This window comes from Meleagris gallopavo, chromosome 4 (genome assembly GCF_905368555.1).
Source record: "Meleagris gallopavo chromosome 4, MGAL_WU_HG_1.1, whole genome shotgun sequence".
In the NCBI taxonomy this organism is placed as follows: Eukaryota; Metazoa; Chordata; class Aves; order Galliformes; family Phasianidae; genus Meleagris; species Meleagris gallopavo.
The window spans coordinates 14,310,831-14,327,924 of NC_139407.1; the positions used below are offsets into that span (position 1 = coordinate 14,310,831).

The window sequence follows — 17,094 nt, forward strand, 5'->3', positions numbered from 1 at the left end:
ACACTTTTTTGAGTACACCTGATTACAGTGTAAAACAGAAAAGGCCTGAGCCATAAAACCCTTTGTCTTTTTTTTCCATCTTTTTTTCATGACAGTGAGCACATTCTAACTCATCTACAACAAAGAGCAAATTACAAGACTGTATTGAGAATAGAACAGTCCATCAGTCTACAAAACACTCTACACGTACATTTGTGTAAGTACTGACACTGCACCTCTGCCATTTTGTTCAAGGTCAAAGTTGATTTACCTCATTAGTGATAGACCCAGATGAATTTCAATAGCAAGGCAATTATCGTTACTCATAGAATTAGACTGTGCCCTGAAGCACATACGCTTCTCCAGATATTAATATTAAAAGGCATTATCTCTATCTACAGACAATGTCTTTTGCATGATCATGCAAACTTTGAATGCTGTTAATTAGCTGTGTAGCTGGCCCAAATATCAGTATGCATTGGTCATACTTTTGACACATGAACTCACTCACACAACTTTACTCATCACTATTCAAACTAAAATTCTACCAGTGAAGCTCAACTGAAAGTCCCACTTTTGCTGATGTTCCGAACTAATTATTCAAACCACTGATGATGTTTAATAGCACACAGCTCCACAGACTAATCCATTTAGTCAGCCACACAGTTTCCTTTTTAAGGACTGTCAGCAACTGAAACATAACACTTACCCACAATGATCAGGGACCCATTTTACAGCCATTAAGGAGGGGATGATTCCATACAACTTGCAGAGCAGCCTCCTAGAAGGTGCAGCATGCAAAATGCTGTATTTTATTCCAGTGATGAAAGCTGGCAGGCAGCAAAAACTGTCAAGACTTACAGTCAGCAAGTTGGCAAAGACTAGAAAAGGTGGAATGCCACATCAGTGTATCTGCATGTCCAGAGAAGGGCAACGAAGCCAGTGAGGGGTCTGGAGCACAAGTCTTATGAGGAGAAGCTGAGGGAACTGGAATCATTCTGTCTGGAGAAGTGTCTTGGGGAAACCTTATTGCTTTCTACAACTCCCTGAAAGCAGGTTCTCGCAAGGCGCAGGTCAGCCTCTTCTCCCAGGTAACAGCAGTAGGGTGAGAAGTAATGGCCTTGAAATGCACCAGGAGAGGTTCAGGTTGGAGATTTGGAAATGTTCTTCTCAGAAAGCACGGCGATGCATTGCCACGGGCTGCCCAGGGAGATGGTGGAGTTGGAGTCACTATGCCTGGAGGCGTTCAAAAGCTGTGTGGATGTGGTACTGAGGGACGCGGATTGGCGGGCACAGGACGATAAGTTGGTGGTTGGACTAGTTGGTACTTTTCAACCGTAACGGTTCTACGATCTAGGACACTGTATGCGGAGGGCAGCCAGCTGTACGCACGGGACCTTCCTCAGCAGGGTTATGTTTACCTCAGCGCTTCCTAAGGGTCGACAGGGAACGGGTGTGCGAGTCTCTGCGCATGCGCAAGACTAATCTTCCCCCCCGCTCCTCCAAATTGAACGATGGCGCCACAGGCCGTTCCGCGCGACGCGATTGCGTCAGACGCAGGCTCGACGCGGGGCGGGGCCGGAGCGGTAACGGCGCGATTTTTCAAAATGGAGGCGCAGGGGGAGGGGGGCGGCCGCCGGGCCCGCGAGCGAGCAGGCCTGGCACGAGGCGGGCGGCGGAGGGCGCCGTAATGGCGAGCCGCGGCCGAGGTCCCGAGGAGAACCCCTAGCGAGACCCGAGGAGAGCGGCCGGCGCCATGGCGACCTGCATCGGCGAGACGATAGAGGTGGGGAGCGGGCGCCTGGTTCGGGCCGCCCCGCCATTTGCCGTGGGCGAGGCCGAGCCGGGCGGGGTCGTCCCCTTCCCGGGCGGGAGGCGACCGCCGGTGTCGGCGCGGCGGTTAGGGCGGCCGGGGGCTGCCTTGAGGCGGGGCGCGGCACGAGCCCTGCCCCCGCGGCGCCCTGGGCGGCTCGAGGCGCCGTGCGTGGCGCTGCCATGGCAGCGGCGTCGCGGCGGGCTCCCCCGGGAGCGGCGGGCTGGGCGGCGGGAAGGCGGCTGCCCCGCGACGCCACGGGAAGCGGCGGGCGCAGTGTGAGGCGGGCACGGCGCGGGGAGGACGATGCCGGGCTCGGCGCTGAGCGGCCCCGCCGCCCTCTGCTTGCGCGGCCCCGAGGGCTCCGTGCGGGTACTGACCGTGTCGCTCCGGCGGTTGTGGGCTGCGGGCCTTTTCGGCGGTGCGCTCGCCGTCGCGCTGGGGCTGACGGTGGTTTTCTGTTCGCGTTGCAGGACTTCAAGGTGGGGAACCTCCTGGGAAAGGGCTCCTTTGCCGGGGTCTACAGAGCGGTATCCCTGAAAACCGGCCTGGAAGTGGCTATCAAAATGGTAAGGCGGCCAGCCGGGGCAATCTGCGGCTTCTGGGACCAGCAGAAGCGATTGCAGCAAGCCAGGGTGGCTGTGCCTGGACCTCTTGTTTCTGAGTAATCGATGCTGAGAGCAGGATTTGTCCTGGGAGGTGCAGCACAATCAAAAACCCGGGAACTACTAGAACTGTTAACGTTGCTGTTAAAATGACTTGAGCAGAGGTACTCGGTTGTAGTTGTACAGTTATCTCTGTATTTGTGATTCAGAAATTGGCACCTACAAAAACATCTTTTAGACTGTTCAGCTGGAGAGATTCTGAGCACAGGAGAAGATTGCAGCCTTTTAACTTGTGATGGCTTTTAAACGTTTCCCTCGCTGTAAGGGCAAACCTTTACCAAAGGAACTCTTGTTTCAAATACGTTTTGCTAGTTTCTATTACAACTTACAATACTTGGGTTTATCCACTTTTTTAATGCTAACTGTCTCTAGCATGTGTGCTTTGCAAGCTCAGCATTGGATTTCACTCTAAATTTTGCTACTGTTTATTCATTATTTGAACAACTGTGTCCTTCTCTTTTTCTTTAAGATATTTGCATGAAAATGCATCTATATTGAAATGCATACTAGGCAAAAAGCATCTAGTAGGCAAAACTAAAACCTTGTTTATATGTCAGGGTTTTCAGGCAAAACATGCATCGAACAGTTAAAATTTTGAGTTCGGTTAACAAAACGTATGTAATCAATGCTGCACGACTTGAAAAATTTTGTGTTCTATTTTCAGATAGACAAAAAAGCCATGCACAAAGTGGGAATGGTACAGAGGGTTCAGAACGAGGTGAAAATCCATTGTCAGTTAAAGCATCCATCTATTCTTGAGGTAAGATACATGTATTTTTAACAGTAACTGCATATGTGACTTGCTGTGTGGTCTACAGGTATTCTAATTTGCTTGTTTTGTTGTTTTTTTTTTTTTCTTTAGCTTTATAACTATTTTGAAGATAGCAACTATGTGTACTTGATACTTGAAATGTGTCACAATGGTGAAATGAGTAGATACATAAAGAATAGAAAGAAACCCTTTTCAGAAGATGAAGGTGAGACTTTTTTTCTACAAAGCTCTCTTTGTATTTATATGCTGACTTATTCAGTAAGTTTGATTCCAGTGAAAGAACACTTAAAGCAGCTATCAATCTGAAACTGTTCATCTTAAAAACTTGTGAGAAGTGGTAATCTAGAGGTAAGTTATGATAAACATTTCCACCTGAATATTTCTGTGCTTTTATTTCTGTTGACACCCTTTGACTTCAACAGTAGCTTGTGCTATTTGGGGTTTCAGAGAACATGTCAGTGTCTACTGAAAGGTAGAACTTAACTTTATACACCAAATTACTGTATTGGCCTTCTGGATTCTAGCTTATCTTATGTAGGATCATTAGAAATCTTCAGTGTTTTCCAAATGTGTGTGTAAATGAAGATAAAGCAGTTAACTCTGTACAAGTTGTATAAGGGCAAGTTAGGAGAAAGTCCAGTACGAGGAAGAAATATTCAATTTGATGCTTGGTCTAGGTTTGTTTGAAAGACTGGCAACTGAGGAGTAATCTTGCTATAGTTTTACTTCTGTTTCTCATGAAAGTCAGCAGACTAAAACAAAAATGGTATCTTACATTTAGAGTTCACTGTCAGTAATTTTAAAACTTTAACTTGTGAATAGTGTTTGCACAAGTCTAGCAAAAAAAAAAAAGATTAACTGCACTTAAAAATTTACTAATTTTTTGTTTTGTACAAATAAGTGTGAGAATTTCAGATGTAGCATGGATCATTGAAAGGCAAAGCAAAACAATGCAGCTCCAGAAGAAATAACAGCTAAGTAAGCTGCTGTGTGCAGTGATTTACAGCACAAGCAGACACGCTGTTCTGGTTTCACCCCATTTGGATTCATTGTTTGTTGCCTCTGCTATTCCCAGAATTTCTGAGTTGGTTGCTTTCTGCACTGCTGTTTTAATTTACCTGCTTGTCAGTTTCTAGTCTTATTCTGTCAAACTACTGTAATTAGTGACTTTTTTGGAAGCTATTATAGGGCTGGATTAAAGGGGTACTATTACACAGGCATCTGTTTAATCCGCGTCTGCTCCAACAGAAGTAGTTGATCTGATCAGAACCTTTGTTCTGAAAGCTGATAAAACTGCTGACTTGGATTTAGGAGAAAAAAAAAAAAAAAGGCCTGTTTCTTTGATAACTGATTTCTGCAAGTATTTGTTCCTCTGCAGTTGTTGCCATCTGCAAAGAGAGAAAGGATTGTAAATTGTTTGCTTTAAGAAGAATGATTCTTAAAATTGCTGTAGTTGAAACATCATAATAAATGGTGCTGTCTGAGCCCGGGTGAGGTTTTGTTGTTCTTGCTGTAAGCTGTAGCTTGAGTATTTTCTGAATTTTGTAGAATCAGAATTCTAGAATGGCCTGGGTTGAATCTCTAACGAAAGAGAACAGAAATATTGTGCCAGTGTTATAAATATAGAAGGTTACGAGAAACTGAAATACTTCTAGGTTTGCCCGTTTGCTAATGATGAAACAAATATCATCCAAATTGTCTGTTTTTATAACTGGTGTATAATGAAGATTTTTGGCTTCATGTATTTGTTTCTGAAAGTGATGAGAGCAATTCAAAAATTCAAGGTCTTAGAAGCCTAATTTAAGTTAACTTTGGAAGTACTTTGGCCTATGGTAATTGCATGTTTCTGTTATCACAGAAACAAATTGGATTACTGCATTACAGAAAGGTAATTTATGGATTGTTGTAAAAGACATTAAAGCTGTGTTGCTTCAAGCAAAAAATAAGAAAGTGTCGTTCCTATCTCATTAACATGATACTTAAACACCTTTGTAACATCCTCATGAGTTAAGACAAGATAAAGGAGAGACAAATAGCGAAGTTGAAAAGGTTGTTATTTTCAGAGCTGTGATTTCAGTTATTGCACTAAGGCTTTTGTTGTTGTGCTTTTGACAGCCCGACACTTCTTACATCAAATTATCACCGGTATGCTGTATCTTCATTCTCATGGAATACTGCATCGGGACCTCACCCTTTCCAATCTTTTACTCACCAGTAACATGAACGTCAAGATTGCTGACTTTGGACTAGCAACTCAGTTGAAAATGCCTCATGAAAAGCATTATACCATGTGTGGAACTCCTAATTACATTTCTCCAGAGATAGCCACGAGGAGTCCACATGGACTTGAGTCTGATGTGTGGTCTTTGGGCTGTATGTTTTACACTCTTCTTATTGGAAAGCCACCTTTTGACACTGACACAGTGAAGAACACACTGAATAAAGTAGTATTAGCAGATTACGAAATGCCAGCCTTTTTGTCCAGAGAGGCACAAGACCTTATACATAAATTACTTCGCAAAAATCCAGCAGATCGTTTGAGTCTTTCCTCTGTGTTGGATCATCCTTTTATGTCTAGGTGTAGCTCTGCACGGAGCAAAGATTCAGGAACTTCGGAAGATTCCATGGACAGTGGAAATGCTACCATCTCTACTACTTTTACAGGCTCTTCCAGCATCAGTAGCAGTGGCTGCTTGAAGGAAAAAAAGAAGCTGTTAGTGGGACAGCCGCTCCCAAATAAAATAACTTTTTTTCCTAAAAACAAGAATCCGGGTAATGCTTCATCTGTCAATGGGAGTGGTTCTTTTCATCAGTGGGGAATTCAAGGGAAAGAAACTGGCACAAGTGGCAGGGGAAGAGTCATGCAACTTGCTGAAGAGAGACCACATTCCCGCTACCTCCGAAGAGCCCACTCCTCAGATAGGTCTGGCACATCCCACAGTCAGACTCAAGGAATATCAAATGTCATTGAGAGGTGTCACTCCATGGAACTGCTTTCCAAGCCTATAGGAGGAACGAGGGAAAACACAGAATGCTTTTCGCCTGCAAGCAGCTATACTGATATGGGAGAAATATTTAAGGAAAAGACTTCTGGTAGTTCTGGCTCTTTTGAAGGGCAAATATCTCCACCTGTAAAAGATCAACCACAGTAAGAATGAGTTGTTATTACGATGAAATTTAGAGTTATCTTATATTAGAAGCTTTTTTTTTTTTTTCTTGGAACTAGACTGCATTAAGTACCGGAAGTCGCTATGCTTGTAGCTTGAATACAGCATATTAAGGGTAATATTTGATGTTTTTGGTATGGAGAGGTTCATCTTCCGCCTGCCCCGTGTTACAGTTCTTAGATATGCAGCATGAGTACCAGCTGGACTGTAGGTTTTATTGATCCTGCTAGAGCTCTACTAATTACTTACTTCACTGTATAGCAAGCTGAGTACTTCATTCTCCACAGTGACTGTAGTAGAGACCTTTGCTGACTTATCCCCTCATCTGTGTCTCTTCTACAAGGAGTCATTCTGTGCATGACTGTCAACATATGTACTTGCTGCCCTGGGGTATTTCAGTTCATCTTTAGCAATGCTTTATACCAAGACAAGATTTTAAAAAAAGTACAAGTTAAGGATCATAAAATGAGCAACACTTTCTGTCCCAGAAAGGAGGAAACAAACAAACAAAAAAAGTAGTCAAATGTAATGACTTGAAACTTAATTCTGTATTTATATTTCCTGCAAGAGAACTCTGGCTTCTTTACTCTCATTTGACAGATTTTCCCTGCATAAACAAACCAGCCCAGATGTTTAACATGCAAGGGATGCTGGGGTGTTTGGTGTTAGATGGAGGTCTGATCTTTGTTTTTTGTGCACTGCTGTGCAACACGAACCTTTCTTTCTCATAATCTTCATCTTTGAATTCCTAGAAGTTACTTTCCAATTTCAATATAAGGTGTATTTTGAGTTGTCACTTCTACAGTTGTAACATCGTAACACTTGTGCAAGCATTGTTGATGTAGTCTTGATTACATACCTAACTTTTATTTTGCAGCTCAAATTTTCTCTATCCAATGAAGCCCCCTCTTGGTTTGTTAGAGCAGAAGTCCCAGGCTGAAACCATGCAGCAGTGGCTTGGAAGCATGCAGACAAATAGTGAGTTACTAATCAGTCATGTATCTCTGCACTCAAGGTGGAGTTGTAACTTGTGACTACTTCTGCTGTTTTTCCGAATTTTATTTCTTTGAACTTAGATAGAAGGGATTCGCCACATAAATGTGATGCTGGAGTGTAATACTAGGATCCTAAATATTAGTGACTGGATTTCAGAAGGCTTTTTAGATAGTACTCTTCCCAAGTTGATGTTGGATTGAAGTAATGAGCTATATATAACTGCCTTCAGAAGAGTCAAGAAACAGTTATTTGAATGCTTAGTTTCCCAAAATGTGATTCTTTTTCAGCATTTTAGTAAAAACAAATAAAGATGCAAAGAAAAAAGTAACAGTACTCATGTTATTCAGTCCTTACCTGAACTTGTAAATAAAATGACAAGTTGGGCAGATGACTCAAAAGCTCTGTTAGTTTAGATGGGCAAATAAATAAGCCTTGAAAGAAGATGTGATCTCAGTGAAAGAGAGGAAAGATAATGAGGGTGCAGAAGGAGGGGTGGAGGAAAGGACAAAAGGCACAGAAGGGAGGGAGGTGTTCTTGTCATGCGTTGTGTTACATCGTTTTCAAATAATGTAATTTAATCATAAAATTAAATCATAAATCCATTCATGCCCTTTTTTTCTTCTAATATTACTGGACTCCTTACCTTCTTATCTATAGGAAACTGGAATCATGTGACGTACGGTCCAAATAATCCGATTTAATTTTTGGTTGCTTCTCGGCTGTTTTACAACATGATATGAGTGGGTTGCTTATTAGGGTGAGGCACCTTTGTTATTTAAGCCCTTAATCATGGGCGTAACTATCAGAAGTAGAGAAGCAGTTATAGGAAGCTCAAATATCAAAACATAGTATTTTTTTTCTTTTAAATAAGCAATTGGAAGGCTTGTAGCATGTACATTTAACATCTGGAATACTAAAAACCCAGTTGATGTTAAACACTATTGCTAGCTAACTTGAATTATGTTAATCTTAGTGGTTTAATAAATTATCTTCCAACAGATTGATTATGCAAGTCTTAGCATTTTGTTTCACATTGCTTTTGTGAGGTGATTTGACACATATTAAGGCTGTCATAAGAGACATATTTATGACAACCTTAATTTTAAATAAACTTTATTTGAAATAACCACTGAAATTCTATGAGGTCTAATATTGATTGAACTGAATATTAAAGAAATCACGTTGCCTGCTTAAATAAGCTGCCTAACATTTTTAAGAGCTTTTCAAAATATAGTAGTAATTTTTGGCTTACTAAGACTCTTTAAATCTTCAATGCTCTTCTACAATGCTTTCAGCTCAGCTGAGGCCACCTGAAGACCTGACTGGTAACAGTAATGCACATGGAGGCTTTCGGTATCATCTGGATATGCAGCAAGATGCATTGAGAAATGGATGGAACACCTTGAAGGATATACGGAATCATGATGCATCCCATGATTATTCACATTCTTTGAATCAGAGAAACCCAAACAAATACATTCCCGAAGCTCTCTGCCAATCTGAAAAAGTTCAGACATCTTCATGTGGCCTTTGGCCAGCTTCAGAGCAAAACCAAGCGTGGGGCAAAGAACTATCAGCACGTCAGAAACCTACACTGCGAAGTATAGTGTCACCTCTCAGTGCTTACAGGCTAAAACCAATCAGGCAAAAAACGAAAAATGCAGTGGTATGTATCCATTTTTAAAACTGAAGTTTAAAATACGTGAATGTCTTTTAAAAAATCACTTAAGAAGTCAGAAACTCTTTTTCCTAAAAAATCTATAGGTAAAGTTAGGTTATGAAATTACTGCTAATAATTTAGTTCAAAAATATCAGTAAAATTCATTGTAGTTTTTCTGAATATGGAATACTGCAGCCTTGTGGCCACTTCTAGCAAATACTGTCGCTGCAGTGCTTTAAGCTTACAAGCAAGGAACCTACAAGAAGACCTAAGAACTACTGACCAGAAATACATTGCCTACAGTTTCAGATATCTGGACTGCTTATCTGTGCAAGTTGCATTTAAACTTTTGATATGGTTAAAACACTAATACTTTTACAGATGAGGTAAATAAATGGATTATTATTAATATGAAAAGAGTTTTACTCTTCAGTACTTGAAAGTTTTTTAAGTGCTGCTTTTTTCCTTTCACATAAATGAGGGAGAAAACAAAACAAATCAAGTTCCGTTAATCCCTCTGATTGTGTGAGTGTTCTGGTTGTTGTCTCTGCTTTCATTGCCTTTTGTTCCATTTCCTACAGTCTTGCTCGTCTCTTCTCTTTCCTCCATTTCTTAATATTTTTTTTTTTTTAAGAGCATAATAGAGCTGACCTGTCTTGGTTTGGTTTGTCCCTTAGGAAGCCACATCCTCCCTGACTAGGATTGTGCCATGAAGAAGCAATCTGTATTAATCTACAAGTTAGTGTGAGAAGCACTTATGAGTTTGTTAAATTATTCTAGAAATATTCTATTGCATATGTTCCTAGAATAAAAATGTGTTTATAAAACGTGTGGAAAAAATGTGAACTCGGCCTGCTAGAAAGGAAATTTTTTAGAGTTTAACTTGCTGGTTTTATTTTATATTTTCTAGGTGAGCATTCTAGATACTGGGGAGGTGTGTATGGAGTTTATAAAAGAACACCATTCACAAGAATTTGTGAAAGAAGTTCTCAGAATATCTTGTGATGGAAATATGGTGAGAATTTGTAGTTGATTGAATGTTACTCCAAGAGCTTAATGTATTTTGTTCTTTCAGTGTTAGTTTTTTTAAATTAATTTTAATTTAAGCAGTTATGTGCTTGGAAATGCTTTGTCAGTGTATGTGCAGACATAAGCTCTCCCTTGCTCTCATGCACTGCCACAGCACAGCCATAAGGATTTGGACTTATGGAATAGTGAAGCATTGTTGAAAGATGCTGCTGTTAAATAATCACGTGGAGGAGTACAGCAGTTGTTTGTAAAGTACATTAAACTGTGCCTTACTTCCATGGAAGTTGCAACTGTAAATAAATTTTTTCTCCTTCTTTTGTAGATTGCAGTTTATCACCCGAATGAAGGAAGAGGCTTCCTTCTTGACGACAGGCCGCCCATTCTTCCTGAAGACAGCTGTATGTACAGTTTTGACAATTTGCCAGGTAATGTGACATTTATTTTTAAACCATGATGACTAATGTGATGCTTAAATGAATCTGGAGATTAGCTTTTACCCGCTGCTTCTCCGATAATCAGGAGGATGAAACTGCCTTCAGAATCAGACTCGAAGTAGTCTTACTGGAAGCTTTTCTGAAATTTGCTGAGAATGTAAACACATGTTTTCAGTGTTTTTTTATGGAAATAATAAGGAACTGCTTACCCTCTTTACCATGCAGTGTACTAAGCTTGAGATTTCCGTATTTATATTATTCACATTGGAAACAGTTTAAATATGATTTGAAGAAATATCAAGTAAACTTAAAAAAAAAAAAAAAAGTTATCTGTTATTTTTACTTCCTAATATTTATATAGCATGGGGTGAGAAGGGGAAAAAGATATTTGAAAGCATCGACAGAATACTTAATATAAACAACTAAAGAGCAAACATAAGCTAACTACAAGTTCTTAAAAGAAATAAATTGGTTTCCTAATTGGAGAGCAAAGTCAGGTTTCACCTGGAGCCATAAAGCCAGCTGGACCATGATAGCTACTTTAATGATGTATGCGGTACTTTGCTCTTTTACACTGATGTTCAGAACTATTTTAATTGAAGAAACAGAGACTGAAGTTGTTTGCTTTTGGTGGATTGGTGGAAATTCAACTCAGTTTCTTTCATATTTCTGTCAACTACTGAAATAATAGTTAAGGCATTTAGCTATAAAATGGATATTCAAGCTAGTGCAGAGTGTTTAATCTGACAAGTGATAAATGTTTTAAAATATTGTGTTCTTTTGCTTTAGAAAAGTACTGGAAAAAGTACCAGTATGCAGCCAAGTTTGTGCAGTTAGTGAGAACAAAAACCCCCAAAGTTACATTCTACACAAGATATGCCAAGTGCATGTTGATGGAAAATTCACCTCCTGCAGATGTTGAAATATGTTTTTATGATGGTATGTATTCATTTTTGCAATTATGCAAAGTGGTATTTAAAACAATGAAATACTGGTAAGCATGGATGCTTCTGGGTGAAAAAATGCAAGAAACATGATCTTTATCGTTCTGTCTTTATTCTAGCACTCAAAGATCAGTTATTTATTAGTTTGTTTCTGATATCTTCTTCAGTGAGTGCATTACAAAGGTATTATTGACCTACCTGTTTTCTTCTATGAGATCCTTAGCTCTGCTTTTGGAAGTTAACCTGCTTACTGGAAATTGTGTTCCTGCTCCTCCAAGCTTGCTTTTGTTTTCCACTGTTAACTTCAGAAAGCAGATGGCCATCTTCTCTAGCTGTAGCTTTAATAAACCAGACTGCACTGACTTCTTTTCTTATCACAGGCTTCTGTGAACTAGTTCAATTTGCCACGTGTAGATAAACATCAATGAAAGTTATGATTAAAAAATCATTTAGTAACATTCTGTGACTGAGGATCTGCCATCGAGAGAATGATGTCAAATAATAATAGGTCATGCTTAACCAATTTTTGGCAATGCTGTTTTATCTCAGATGAATGTTTTGAAAGGCGGTTCTTAATACGTAATAAATGCATGATTCAGCCTATTTATATAATGACATCTGAGCATAGAGGGTATTTCACTGTCACAGTTACAGTTTAAGTTACAGAGCTCATCCAGAACTGGTTGTATTATTCAAGTAATTCGTAAGTTGGTGAATTGCATTTCAATTGAGTGGAATGTAATGGCACGGATGTGTATTTCATAGGTATGGTACTGTATGCAAATCAGATTAGAAAATGCTTTTTACAGGAGCAAAAGTACACAAGACAGCTGGTATAACTCGTGTGATTGAAAAATCAGGGAAATCCTTCACTTTGAAAGGAGAAAATGAAACGGGTTTGAAGAAGGAAATGCAAGTATATATGGATCATGCAAATGAGGTAAATGGCTTGTTGTTGCTCTTTCAGATGCAAAGCAGCCTTAAGAAATTAGAAATTCTTTCACAAATGTGCTTCTATGTCACTGTGTATTTTTCATTACAGCTATGAGAGGTGGAAAAGGGCTTGTGGTGGTGACTGGTATCTGTTTTTTTTTTTTAAAGAGCAAATATTCATATGGGGTAACAGTTATGCTTGCCTCACGATGAAGGCTTAGAGAAAATTCTTACTAGAGTTTTTCTCTGCCTTACTGAAGGGATAAAACAGAACATGCAAAGCTGCGTTAAGCTGTTCTTGAGAATACAAGAGAACTGCTCATGCTTAACTGGGTTGCCTGCTATCTCTTCTCATGTTACAAGTCACTCAATTAGCAGTCACAGAAGTAGTTATTATGTCTTTGAACTTGAGAAATAGTAAAAACATTAAAAAAAATTCTAATTCAGCCTGCCTTCAGTTCTGTGACTTTCTGAATAGAATGTAGGGATCTGTTATTCCCCTCTTTAGCCTTTTGAATGTGGAGGAGATGTGGATTAAGAGCATAATGCCAAATGTGCTGAAATTACCAGGGAGTCTTATGATAGTATAGTTGTTCCGTTTTTTTTTTTTAATGGCAGTCATGGCTATTATCAATATTCTGGAAGAAAGCATTTCCCTATGTAGGCTCACCTGCCACAGTAAACGTGTGAAACAACTAGACTGTTCTCAGTCAAACTTGAACAAGCTCAATCTAATTCCAGGGACATCGCATATGCCTTGCACTGGAATCTGCTATTTTGGAAGAAGAAAAAAGGAGTGAAAGTCTTCCATTTTTTCCAATAATTGTTGGAAGGTAATGTTTTTACCAGTACATATTGATGCACTTGAATATTCCTTCTAAGCAGCCTTCTGCAGCTAATGGAAGCAGAAGCCAGGTTGTTTAACAAAGGTTCATAGTCAACAGCAGAATAATCACTAATGTTATGGCATGTATAAAAATACTAGGATACTAGGACAAAAACCACCTTAACCAAACTAATAACTAGCATGTATAAAAACAAGTCTGCAGAAAGCTGGTGCCATCAAGTGTAACCTGTGGTTTACGGAATGGAAAAGCTAAATCTCCTTGCTTGTTGCATTAGTCCTTTTGGGAAAGGTAATTTTCTTCCTTGTCTCATTGTTTTTCCAGAAAACCTGGCAATACTGAATCTCCAAAGGCTGTACTGCCTCTGTTGGACAACACCAACTGTTCAAAAGAAGTTACGGCACTGGATAGAAATACAGCTGCCAGTTCTACTCCTGTTCAAACTCCAAACTGTACTCCTGTAAGTACATGAACCTACAGCAAACACTGTCCAGTAGGAACTGAAAAACTGCAGGTCTATTTTGAAATAATGTAATTATTATGACTGTATGCCTTTACTAACCATCTGTAGGCAGACTAAGTAGAAACTTTTGCTTTCAATTAACTTGTCATGTCTAAATTTGAAATGGACTTCTCAAATGATGTCCTCCAAAGCTTTCTCACAAATGTTTCCTGGGAACATAGCTTGAAAATTGTTTTCTCAAGTTACACAGAGCTGTCTTGAATTTGTCTTTGGAGGGCTCTGATTTGCTGTCAGGCCTGTGTAGCAAATAGCAGTCACCTAGGATGTTAGCAGTTGAGGCTAACATTCTGAAAAGGTGCTGCATTTTTTTTTTTTTAAGTGTAAGTGTAAATATTTGTCTACCTTCAACGGACTCTATATGTGCTATATGATTTCATGATAGAACTGGGTTTAAGATGGAATATTCTATTCCTCAAGTAATAGCAGTATCTTTATTTCCATAAAAAAACAAACAAACAAAAAAAACCCCCGCAAAAAACCAAAAACCCCACTGTCCTAATGGTCAGCTGAATGAAGGCAATTTCATAACCTGATGTATTGCTCAACAATTTTCCTTAAGATGGATGGAACTTCCTGACAATCAAACATGGAAAGAGTGAGTTTTAAGTAACAAGTCTGCTTAGGGCAGAGTTTCACTGATTTCCCCATTTTCACAATACTGAGCCTTAATGTAGGAAAAGTCCTCTGAAATCTCATAGGCTTTTACTATGTAGTACTGTTAAATGAAGCATATAGGGTAAATCTCTCTGTACATAGGAAAAGATTAAAGAAACAAGGGTAGTAATTAGCCACTACAGCTGGTGTATAATCTGTTGGTCTTAACAGTAAGACTGCTAATGCTGTTGTTTCTGGGCTTTAGGTGGTGTCATATGAAAAATCTATACTTAAGGCCAATGCTGCTGAAAGTACGTGCTCCTCTGTTTATCAGACAGAATGCAGCCCAAATTCAGCTCAACTTATAAAATCAGTCTTTGTGAAAAATGTTGGTTGGGCTTCACAGGTAAGAAATAAATAGCGATAAAGGAGTCCTTCCTTTTTTCTTTTTCTTTTTCTTTTTTTTGAAATAATGAGCTTTTAAAATGTGATTTGTGAAGTATATATATAGAGTTGTGCTCTGCTACAGAGATAGGAAAATTGTGGAAAGATCCTGCCAAGTAAGCTCGTTAGATGAATACTGTGGTGCACTACATAAACTGAAAAACCAAAGTAATGCCAGTTCAGTATTGCATTGGCAGCTGTCACCTATCTCTTATGGCTGCTATCACCTATTAGAGTGCCTTCTATCATTAAAATTTCCCTCTAGATAAAAGCTGAAGTTGTTAAAATACAGTTTGCATATGTAGAAGTAAAGGTGCTATAACAAAGCATTTCAGCTTCATTTAATAGAGTAATTCTAAATGTGTTATCTTCAATTTTTATCTTTCCAAATGATACTGCACTGCACTCTTGTTAGCTGACCAGTGGAGCAGTATGGGTTCAGTTTAATGATGGATCCCAACTGGTAGCCCAAGCAGGTGTTTCTTCTATCACTTACACCAATCCAGATGGCCAGACAACTAGGTGAGTGTCACTAGTGTCACTTGAAATAAGTAAACTTGATAACTGCTGCTTTTTGTTGCTATTAAAACTTAGCTTTTTGTCATCTCTTCAGCTGGTTAGCTTTCATAAGCTTTATGAATAAAAGCATAGAATTTAGGATAACAAATGTTTGGTTTTTTTTAAAAAAAACAAAACAAAACCTGATCATGAAGACTACTGTTCAGTCTCAAAAGCTACTATATTTAAAAGAGGGAAGGGAAGACATTCTTTTTTCCTTTTTTTTTTTTTTTTTCCCCCCCCCCCCCTCTTAAAATACTGCTAGTTCAGGGAAAATGTGTTAGGGAGATAATACATCAACATGGATGCATAGACCGAAAGATCAGATGAAGTTTTGGACATCTTTTGGATGCAGGGTACTTGCCTTACTCATACAGCTATGCTTCCTCTGTGTGATGTTCAAGTTGGTAATACGTAATCTGGATATTATTATAGCTTACCAACATTTTTAGATTAAATGTTACTATTCTGAAATACTTTTTCAGTTAAATACATATAGAGAGCAGAGGGGAACAGGCCATCAAACTCCAGTTAACTTTTTATATCTCCTTATATATACATACCTGATTTAGAGGTTTTGCATTTGAATTTTATATTCTTACTTGCCTTTGCAGGTATGGAGAAAATGATAAGTTGCCAGAATACATCAAAGAGAAGTTGCACTGTCTGTCTTCTATTCTTGTGATGTTTACCAATCCAACTGATCCCCACTGATAAAAGCAAAGCAGGTCTTCGGGCACAAGAGCTTAATAAACACACTCACTGACATGATAGTGACTGATTTTACTAAGCTTATCCAGAAATTCTTCAAAATTCTGGTTTAAAAAAAAAAAATAGGAAGGGGAGGGTTGTTCTACAATTTTTGTAAGATACTTTACAAGCACATTTTTCCTCAAAATGATGGATAAACTTGCTCAAGCAAAACATTGAGCAACTTAATTCTAAATGACCTCACATTATTGGAAATAATCTTTTCTATTTTTTTTCTTCCCCCACTGCTTACTCAGTGATGATAATCAAAGAAAACTTATCTGTGCTGTTGAAGTGTTTGTGTTTGTAAATAACTTGTATTTTTACCTCTTACAAGTAATATATGTAAATATGTACATGTTTTATACCTTCTTGTTTTTATTTTTGTAGCAGCAGCTTTTCAATTCCCTGCACAAGCATTTTATACCCCCAAAAAATAAATGCAGTGGTAAGCGTCCAGCTCTCTTTGTTTCATATTCAAGTTCAGTGAGACCCTTTTCCTCTAAGTAGTCAAGTTAAACTGTACCAGAAGCTAATGTTATTTTAGAGCATCATATGTTGGCATATGGATGGGTGAAGCTCAGGGCAAATAACTATGACACGATTGTACAAAGCTTCTTCTGACTTGCTGAACTGAACATTCGCACAGTAGTTTGTATATTTAGTATTCTACCCCTGGGCTACAGTTAACTGAAGTATGTACAGATGAAATTTGATAGGAAAGCAAATGATACATCGTCTGGTGAACTGATTCCATCTGTTATATAACCATCAGTTTTTATTAACTTCAGACACTTACCTTATCTTATATGTTATGAATCGCACTTAATAAGCAAGTAACAAACTGAACCAGCACTGTGAGTAGCTGTTTGAAAGCATTTCTTATGTGTCGATATTCCCATTTATATTATTATCATTCATGGATAAAATGCGAACATTCATTCAGCTCTTGGATAAACCAGGTAGGCTGCAAGGCAGTTAGGGCTTA

General features: G+C 39.0%; 1 protein-coding gene across 2 annotated transcripts; it reads left to right on the top strand.

Annotated features, from left to right (window-relative positions):
- The first annotated feature begins 1,586 nt into the window (after window positions 1–1,586).
- PLK4 (polo like kinase 4) lies at window positions 1,587–16,563 on the top strand. 2 transcript variants are annotated; one of them, XM_085221840.1, is made up of 16 exons: window positions 1,587–1,765; window positions 2,266–2,361; window positions 3,122–3,217; window positions 3,320–3,434; window positions 5,345–6,377; window positions 7,274–7,374; window positions 8,688–9,058; window positions 9,963–10,067; window positions 10,404–10,506; window positions 11,305–11,454; window positions 12,269–12,399; window positions 13,134–13,225; window positions 13,562–13,697; window positions 14,620–14,760; window positions 15,214–15,320; window positions 15,971–16,563. In XM_085221840.1, exons 1-16 carry the CDS (start codon window positions 1,736–1,738, stop codon window positions 16,068–16,070), a joined length of 2,907 nt encoding a protein of 968 aa, XP_085077966.1. In that variant the 5' UTR covers window positions 1,587–1,735; the 3' UTR covers window positions 16,071–16,563. The 2 variants fall into 2 exon arrangements, with proteins under 2 accessions (XP_085077966.1, XP_085077964.1); XM_085221838.1 differs by lacking the exon at window positions 1,587–1,765 and adding an exon at window positions 1,964–2,164.
- The last annotated feature ends 531 nt before the right edge of the window (window positions 16,564–17,094 follow it).